Raw genomic sequence first — 9,713 nt, 5'->3', positions numbered from 1 at the left:
CCCCTTGGGCGCGCCTCCTCCTCCTGGCCGGCCCCCTCCTCCACTCCTTTATATATGGGGGAGGGGGGCAACCCATAGACACAACAGTTGATCCCTTGGATCTCTTAGCCGTGTGCGGTGCCCCCCTCCACCATAATCCACCTCGATAATATCGTAGCGGTGCTTAGGAGAAGCCCTGCATTGGTAGAACATCATCATCGTCACCACACCGTCGTGTTGACGGAACTCTCCCTCAAAGCTCGGCTGGATCGGAGTTCGAGGGACGTCATCGAGTTGAACGTGTGTAGAACTCGGAGGTGACGTGCGTTCGGTACTTGATCGGTCGGATCGTGAAGACGTACGACTACATCAACCGTGTTGTGCTAACGTTTCCGCTTACGGTCTACGAGGGTACGTGTACAACACTCTCCCCTCTCGTTGTTATGCATCACCATGATCTTGCGTGTGCGTAGGAATTTTTTTGAAATTACTATGTTCCCCAACATGGATATCTTGGAAAGGACTAGCAACACCTAAATGTAAAGGTGGCATGGGATTTCGCGATCTCCACCTTTTTAATCTGGCACTATTGGGCAAGCAAGGATGTCACTTAATTACCAATCCAAACACCCTATGTGCAAGAGTACTCAAGGGCAGGTATTTTTCCTGACACGGACTTCATGCAAGCTTCAGTTCCTGGCTCCTCCTCGGCTACTTGGAGGGCCATCATTGCGGGCAGGGAGGCCTTGCTCACTGGGCTTATCAAATGAGAGGGGGATGGCACTACGATCTCCATCTAGGATGACAAGTGGATACCATCAACACACACTTTGGCTCTTCTGTTCCATCTACCAGCAACAAATGTAACCTTGGTGAGTGATCTCATTGATACAGACAACTGGACATGGCGGAGGGAGCTCATTTTTGACACTTTTATAACTTTGGACGCGGAAGCAATCTTGAATCCGCTGCGTTCGGGAGGTGGAGATGATTTTTTAGCATGGGCACACGAGGTTTCAGGCAACTACACCGTAAAGTAAGCATACCGAGCTCTAGTGACTCGTAACGAGCTTCAAGCTCTAGAGGAAGGGCGGGCTAGCGAACCCTCAGTAGATAATCAACGGATGTGGAATGACCTGTGGAAACTGAATGTTCTGTCCAAGGTTAGAGTTTTCTTCTGGCAAGTGTTGTGAGGTATACTACCAGACAAATGTATTCTGATGCACCGGCATATTAGGCAGCAAAATCTTTGTAAGATTTGCTTGGCCGAACAGGAGGACCTTGAGCATGCTCTTTTGAAATGCTCTCATGCTAAGCAGTTTTGGGAGGAGGCGCAGCAGTTGTTCGACTTTAGGCTGCCGCGGATACATACTTCAACATGGGCCAAGGATATCGTTTGTGATGAACGATTCACCTCCAGAGATCGAGAAGTTATAGTCTCGGTCATGTGGTTGATATGGCACTCACAGAATAGGCTGGCTCATGGCGAAGATCAGCTGGACCCGGCGAGCTCAGTTCGTCGCACCAGGGAGGCGCTTGCCCTCGTGGAGGTGCCACGGCAAATGGCACTCATCATGCCTTGACATGGGTGGTGTCCTCCTGATCCAGGGTTTATCACAATCAACACAGATGCATCAATAAAGAGAGAAGATGGCAAAGGAGGAGCGGGGGGTGTCGCCCATTCTTCGAACTCCTTCCTGGGGGCGTGAGCAAGCCATACCCCGGAGTGACGGATCCCTTCATTGCAGAGGCTATGGCAGTGCGCGACGGCGTTATCTTCGCAAGCTTGAGGGGTTTTTCAAACGTCATTGTGGAGACGGACTGCTCGGAGGTCGCCAACCTCTGGACCACTCGTCACGACTCTCGTTCAGTCGTGGCCCCTATATTGTTAGAAATTGGAGAGCTCTCTGGTAGTTTTTTTTTGATATTCGTCATATTGTAAGATCGGCCAATGGTCCTGCTCATATTTGTGCTAAACATGCTTGGACAATTGACTTGACTGAAAGCTGGATCGATAACACTTAAGCTTCCTGATCAGTAGCCTGTTGGCGGACTGTTCAGCGAACGCCTTTAAGCAATAAAGCTCTCACTATTTCCCCCGCAAAAAAGAGTAACTACAGTCGGGTCTCTGGTACCGGTCTCAAATGCTCGGGCAGGCAGGCCGTTTACTGTCCGGTCATAAAAATCCAGCCCAACTAGATCTCTCAAACACTCGGGCTGACCGACACCCCTTATATTCAACCTAAATATAGGGCGGATATGGGGCGGCACGGGCACGCCCGGGCGCGTCCGCCTGACAGGTCCGGTCCACCACGGACCCCACAAAAAACCTCAATCCCGGCGGCGAGCTCAAACCCTAGCTCACTCTCTTCCTCTCTCGCTCCGTCCGTCCATTCATCTCCCTCTTCGGTTCCGATCCCATGCACCATCATGAGCAGCTCCGGCAGCGACTCCGGCTCAAAGCTCGACTACGAGGAGGAGATGGCCCTCCATATTGCGTTGGAGCGGTCCAAGGCCGAGATCGGCAGCAGCTCCGGATCTGGAGCGTCACCGCACATCCCACGCCATCACAGCGCGGACGTTGGAGCTGGACCCTCCCGGCCCGCGCGCAGCGACGCCCGGTCAACACGGTCCCGTCCGCTCCTGCACGCGGCCACCACTGGGTGCTTGTGCCCGCGCTGCCAGGTCGCACACGCACTCCGGAGTCGGAGGCAAGAGGCAGCGTGCACGGGAGAGGGAGGCGGCGGAGAAGTCCGCGCGCGGTCGCCGCGGGACGGAGCCGGACGTTGACGAGGACACGTCCGCGGGCATTTGAGGGGTGGGATCTGTCATATGTGGTTGTTTGTAAATCTTAACATGATATGTTGTCTCAGTCCCTCTGAGTTGTTTGTAAATCTCAAGATGATATGCTGCCTCAGTCTCTTGGAGATTCTTATATGAGTAGTGTGCACATGTATGTGTTTATAGAGATGAGTATATATGTATACATCTATACTGTGTTCAAAGAAAAAACGCATGAGGGTGACGCGCGTCTCGCCACGCTGCTCTTCATGTCCAACGCATGAGTGTGCGCATCCTCTTTCACTCATGGGTTAACCCTGCTCTTTCTATTTTGTACGCAGTCTATTGTGCCGACTCGCGATGCGTTTCACCTATCTGAGCTTGCTGTGATGTTGTGACACGCCGCGGCGTTGGTGTCCAGCGGTGATGTTTATATGAGCCTCATACGAACCCCAAGATTATCTGTGAATAGGCAAATTACCCCATTAGAAGATAACATATTCATACTTAAGATGCACGTAGGCTCCAAGATGAGTATATAACAAATATTCAACCTCCTTAATCAAACATAATCATGATACTATAATCTTGGCGGGTATGTACAGTCTATGAAGAAGATGTAGATATACTCGTCTATAATCGTCGAAGCAGAAAAGATGCAACCCGAAAGTCGTGTGGAACGCGAGATAAAACTACTGGTTAAAAGAAATTTCAAGTTGTCGACCGTGTGCGAAGAATTTGACAAAACTCATCCAAAATAGCTCCAAACATGAACACGAAATTGAATATTTATTTACGATAGACGAAACTATGAACCGATCGTCTGAATGAAATCATAACATCGATGTGCATCTTTTTCATATAAAGCTGAACTTGAATCGAAGCATTGTTGTGCAGATTAAAAGGTGAAAGAGATTAAGAGGAGGTTATTGTAAAACACGTGCAAACTCAAGTACACCCAGCCAGCGCGAGCTCAAACGTAACTCATCATGAGAGCCACCCACGTGCGCTCTGTTGCATAGCTAGAGCCCGACTCGCTGGAAATAGCCAGTCGAGCGTTCTCAGCTACACACACTTAGAGAGTACTTTAAGTTTCGTGCGTGCAAAAAAATTTATACGACCCGAGTAACCAAACATGCCAAAAACTAACCGCATGGGTTGGCTGGGTGTAATGCAGACTACCAAACGCATTTTTTATGAATGTTTAAATCCATCAATAATTCAATACTGACATATCTTAGCTCACCTAGCATTGTTTTGGGCAGAAAGGAAGAAGTTAAAGTGACATAGTTACCAAATGATAGTAGAAATTCCAACCAATCTCTTCACATATAGCCTGTCATGACCAAAAACTTAAATCTGTATGACGATTGTAAGTACATAACAAATACAACACTAATTCAGACCATTCTGATAGTTCATGAAGGAGCACATAGGTAGGAATAAAATAAAGGTTTGTTTAGGGTATATCTAAATGTGACCTAGTTCATAACAGAAGTACACAAGCGTCCCTTTTGCATCCCCCGGCATCACCGCCGATCTGCCTCGTCGGAGTGGATCCCGGCCCTTGCCGGTGGGAGGGTTCCGTTTTTATATCTTTCTCCGAGTTTTGTTAGGGTTTGTGTACTACTCAGGTAGGCGATACGGCGGCGGCTCCCAGAAGATGGAATATGGTTCTTTCCGCCTAGCCCCCGTTTTGGTGGTGCGCCTAGCGTCGTTGGTGGGCGTGTGTAGGTTTGTCTCCGACGGATCTATTATTGGTGGAATTGCTCGGATCTGGTAGCTGTTCATCTATGTTCGTGTGTCTTCAGGTTGGATCCTTCTGATCTACGCTACTCTTCATCGCCGATAGTTGTTGTTCTGGTGTGTTGGTCCTATGAGATCTTAGCATGACAACTTTTCAACTATCTACTACAACAAATTTTGCCAATGACAACGACGCGTGGTCTACGAACGTGGATGTAATTTTTATTATTTCTAGTGTTCGTTGTACTATCATGATTGAAGGAGAATAGATAGTAAGTTTTCTTGTAAAAAAACAGGACTACAGTATAGATATACAAATATAGAAAGATTTAGGAATATTTAAATACCGTCTTATGGAAGATACCAGTACTGAGATCACGAGTGGAAATCGGAGGAAAAGAGGCATCATGTACCTTCCCTCGGACGCCTCGTCCGTCCACCCCAGACGGCTACTACTACATGGCCGGCACGGTTACAAATAACTTCCACCCATAAAACAATCCCAATCCCGTCTCGTCTTCCTGCCCGCCATCTCTGCCGCCGCGGCAACCAAACCCTAGCCCGCCCCCGCCACACCACGACAGCCCGCGCGCCCTACTCCGCCGCGGCAATGTTCTACTCGCACTCCGTCCTGGCTCGGAAGAGCCCGCTGGGCACGGTGTGGATCGCCGCGCACCTGGAGCGCAAGGCCATCAACCGCACGCAGATCGACGGCGTCGACGTCCGCTCCTACGCCGAGTCCATAATGGACCCCGAGGTCCCCATCGCGCTCCGGCTGTCGGCGCACCTCCTCCTGGGCCTCGTCCGCATCTACTCGTGGAAGGTGAACCACCTCTTCCAGGACTGCAACCGCATGCTGAGCGCGATCAGAACCGCCGCCGCCTTCGCCCCCGCGCGGGCGGACATCGACCTGCCGTCCGACGCCGACCGCGCCCCCTTCGCGGCCATCTCGCTGCCGGCGACCTTCAGCCTGGATGACTGGAACCTGGACGACGCGATCCTTCTGATTGAGTCGCCGGACAACCACCGGAGAGCCGCCGATGAGATCACCTTGCCTGGAGAACAGTATGTGATGGTCACCCTTGATGAGGACGGGCCGTCTCCTGCCTGTCGATCCTTGCGCTTTGAGCCTGAGCCACAAGAGGAGGGAACATTCCCTCCGTTTCCAGAGGATTCAGTTTCTGTAGATCTTCCGCCCCAGGAGAGTTTTCATACCAATGGGCGCCAAGATTCACCGGAAATATTGCGTCGAGCGCCCGATAGTGTGACAAGGTTTACTGATGGCTCTGGCACTGACCCCATGGACGAAGATCCGTCGCCGTTCATAGAAAAGGTTACCACACCACCGGCAGTGCACCCATCTTTATCCCCTGTTAGAGGATCGTCTTTGCCTGGGACATCCATTCCAGACCTACCAACAGGTGTCAGCCATGATCCTATGGAAGAAGATGAAGAACCAGTCGGCACTGGAACCCTGGTACCAGCTGCAGCATTTACCCTTGAACCATCTCCACCTCCAGTTCAAGGTAACAAGAGAAAGAGAACGCAGAATAATGCACAAGAGAACCCGAGAATCGACGAAATAGTAGTGCTCTCCAACGACGATATGAGGTTGCAAGTCGATGGCGATGACTTGCAAAGGCTGGTCCGCAGGAGGAAGCCACTACCCCATACAGCACTGGATACGTGGAAATTCAACAGGACAAGGCAAAGGGACAGCTTATTCTCTGAACCCTTGGTACAAGGAATGTGTGCTGAGCTTCATAAAGCTTACGAGAGGAACGACCCTCGTGTGAGTGACTCTGATGCTGATGTTGCAAATGCTGGTGACGGGGATGCACCTCGAGGAAATGCAGATACACATGAGCCTGAGCCTCACCTCACCCCAATGTCTTCACAGGAGCCTGAACCTCACCTCACCCCAATGTCTCCTGTAACCGGAGAAGCAACGCCATTTGATACGACACCTGAGCTCCCTCGGTTCTCTCTGCAAATGGATCTATCTCCAGTAAGAGAAGAAGATGACAGTCCTTTCATCAAAACTCCTGCAGGTAGAAATGGAACCCCAGGGTCTGGACTCGGAGGAACTGGTGCTACTGCTACTGCTACTGCACCGCCAACACATGGCAGCGATGCAACGCCTGGACAAAACACTCGTGATTCTGATCCTAACGGGTCTCAGTTCCCTTTCGGCGACGACTACCTCGATGAAGATCTGCCAGAGATTCCAGGCCTCATGAACACCCCTAGCGTGGCATCTAGTGCGGATACCGGCGCCACAGGACTGAGCAGCATGTCTACTAGGACAAGGGCTGCCGCCAAGTTCTACAAAGGCATGATGTCCTCAGCCACATCAGAGGACCAGCAGCGAGGGAAATTCAGTTTGAGCATAATCTTGGACGGGAGGACAAGGAAGCAAGCTGCGAGCATGTTCTTCGAGACATTGGCCCTGAAGAGTTACGATTATATCGACGTATATCAAGAAGAGGCGTATGGTGACATTTCAGTTTCAGTTAGACCCTCGCTCTCGGGCGCCAAACTTTGAATACTTAAATCGGTTTCTCTTAAGTTTAGTGTTTCAATATACCGTAACAGTCTCTTAGGCATACGGCATACCAGTGTGTGGATATTGCCATGTTATTTACACCTTATCCTAATCTTCCTGTAATATTTGTTGTGTATCTCCATTTGTGTTGAGTCTGGCAAAGCTAGTGTGAATGGTGCTGAAGGTGTTTGTCTTGAATATAGTTTTATCCTGAGCACCAGCAGACAACAATGGGTCAGTTCACTTCAAAGTGCAAACGACATCAAATTCTTTTGTATTGTTGTTATGGCACATTCTTGATTATCACGTTGTGAAAAAAAAAACCGCATGTAGAGCCGGGTAATCAGCAACCTGGCATGATAAGAGAGTGAGAGCTGGGGCAAAGGGTTTTTGAAAATTCGGGAGTGCTATAAATTTGTCTAAGGGTTTGTTTGCTAACTGGACAGGACTCACATGGTAATTTTCTATGTTGTTTTCCTCGTATATTTTCATTGTATACATCTTGGATTCATTTTTATTTTTTGACATCTGGATGGTATTCCTAGCGTTCTCTAGATATGGTTCTACCTGATAGTCAGAAACTTAAGAAAAAATTATATATATATTTCAAGTCGTCCGCCCAAACAATAAAGATCGATTTGATTTCAATTGAAGTAAAATGTCAATAGAAATTTCAAGCCATTGTCAGGATTGCATAATTGAAATGTTTTTTCCCTTGCAACCCAAAAAGAAAATAGCATGAAATGGAGCCAGCCCAGATCATGACCATACACCTGGTCCGGAAATAACCACACTCGTGTTGGGTTGCTGCCGCGGTATTCATCTTGCGGTTCTTGATCTTGGACATTTTGTTTGCGCAGAAAAGGGAGCTTTATTTACAATCGTCAGCAATCGCTGCTGAGATACAGTCTAGTGGCCGAAATACAACGAGTTTGCACTCGAGACACCCGAGCAAAATTTGCCAACCCATCTGTAGCCCTATTCGTTCGATCTTGTTTAGTAACAGCTCCCTGCTACTACCCTGAAACAACTTCTCTGATGATGAAACCGGCCGGCCTGCGACCTATTCAGCTCTGTACTTTGTAACGCTTGCAACAGCACAGTGATGTCAGATTGCAGAACCAGCGCTGACTGATGTGCTGCGAGGCAAGCTTAATATCCTCCATAACTGACAGGCATTCAGCTTCGAACGCATCAGTAGTTCAGTACAATGCTAAGGAAACGCCATGCTGTCACCAGCACTTCCCCATTTGATTTTCTGATCACGATGCCAACACCCGCACACCCGTCCGCAAAGGACCCATCCATGGGAACAGCATCTTGGTCAGGCTCCGGACATGGACATGGCCTAGGCGGGGGAGCACGCAGCCACGTCTGAACTACTTTCCCATCTCCAGCACCCAGTTTTCCTTTCAGGGATATCCCTTTCCATCCTGTTGCCGGATGGTGAATAGTGACTCTTCATAGTGACTTCGCGGTTGGTGGATTCACTTTTTCATGTACCACATCAGAGCATGTAGAATGACGCTATCTTAGAAATGTCATGTAGGATAAACACTTAGGTGGACGAGATAGAAACCCGGAGAAAAGGCTTGCCTTCTCTAAATGAAGAGATGATCTCTTACACTAGTACACACGGGGCCTATTCACTTGGACCTCCAATCGCACGGATATTCAAGCGCAAGGTCATCAACAGGGCGCAGATTAATGGCGTCGATGCCCCTTCCTATGCCGCGTCCATAATGGACCCCGAGGTCCCCATCGTGCTCAGGCTATTAGCGCACAAAACTCAGCCAACAAATGTCTCCCTTCCGCCGCATAACATGTGCATGTGTCCCTGCTGGGTGCCGCCCATTGCTGCCTCTCCCAACCTTATCTATTCACTTCTCCTCTGCACATTTCTTCTCTCTTTCCCGTTCTCCATCTTTGTTCGCCAAGCCGAATAAGCAGAGAGGGCTCTCATGGCGACCACCACAACCGCTCATGTGAATCGGGAGATCGAAGCTGACCAATGCACCCCCCCCCCCACCCGCCTGCAACAACCGATGTTGCAAATTGAGGGTGACGTAGCCAGCTGATGCAGCATCCTCGCCATGGTCGAGCAGCCATTGTTGAAGACGAAGGGGGCGTCGCTGGCATTTGGTTTGGCACCTGAGCTCCATCGGCTCTCTCCGCAAAAGGGTCTATCTCTAGTAAAAGAAGATGACGATTCTCCTTTCGAAACCCCAGGTGGAACAGGAACCACCTAGTATACTGTAACCATGTTGTAAGTGACTGCACCTGCGCTGCGCTACCCTTTCTAGGGTAAGAATAAGAGATTTTCTTCCATGTTTTTTTAGGCGTGATTTTCTTCCTTGTTAGGATGATCTACATCAACGCGAAGCTCACCTTATGTTATTCAATTTTGCTCGGTTAATTTTTTGCTGTGTGGCGGTGGTGCCTATGGGCAAAGTATAAGGAAATCAAATGGAATGGAGAAAATCATATATTAAATCTGGTTAATGTTCCTTGCATTTAGTTAGATGTGTTTTGAACTTTTGACTATGGGCTTTAAATTTGTAATATAGTATAATTTGGGAAACAACAAGCGGAGGAGATCCCCTTTGATGAAGTGAAGCTGACTCGATACAATTTATGCTAGGAGAAATAGCAAGCTTTTCTA

At 49.1% G+C, this 9,713-nt stretch overlaps 1 protein-coding gene across 1 annotated transcript; it reads left to right on the top strand.

Annotated features, from left to right (window-relative positions):
• Nucleotides 1–5,116: 5,116 nt before the first annotated feature.
• Nucleotides 5,117–7,204, top strand: LOC119305892 (sister chromatid cohesion 1 protein 3-like). The gene has a single exon (XM_037582290.1). It carries the CDS (start codon nucleotides 5,117–5,119, stop codon nucleotides 7,049–7,051), a length of 1,935 nt encoding a protein of 644 aa, XP_037438187.1. The 3' UTR covers nucleotides 7,052–7,204.
• Nucleotides 7,205–9,713: the final 2,509 nt, after the last annotated feature.

Source organism: Triticum dicoccoides, chromosome 5B, assembly GCF_002162155.2.
Source record: "Triticum dicoccoides isolate Atlit2015 ecotype Zavitan chromosome 5B, WEW_v2.0, whole genome shotgun sequence".
Lineage (NCBI taxonomy): Eukaryota > Viridiplantae > Streptophyta > Magnoliopsida > Poales > Poaceae > Triticum > Triticum dicoccoides.
The sequence above is the reverse complement of the archived record's forward strand: the minus strand, read 5'-3'. Positions and strand labels throughout refer to the sequence as shown.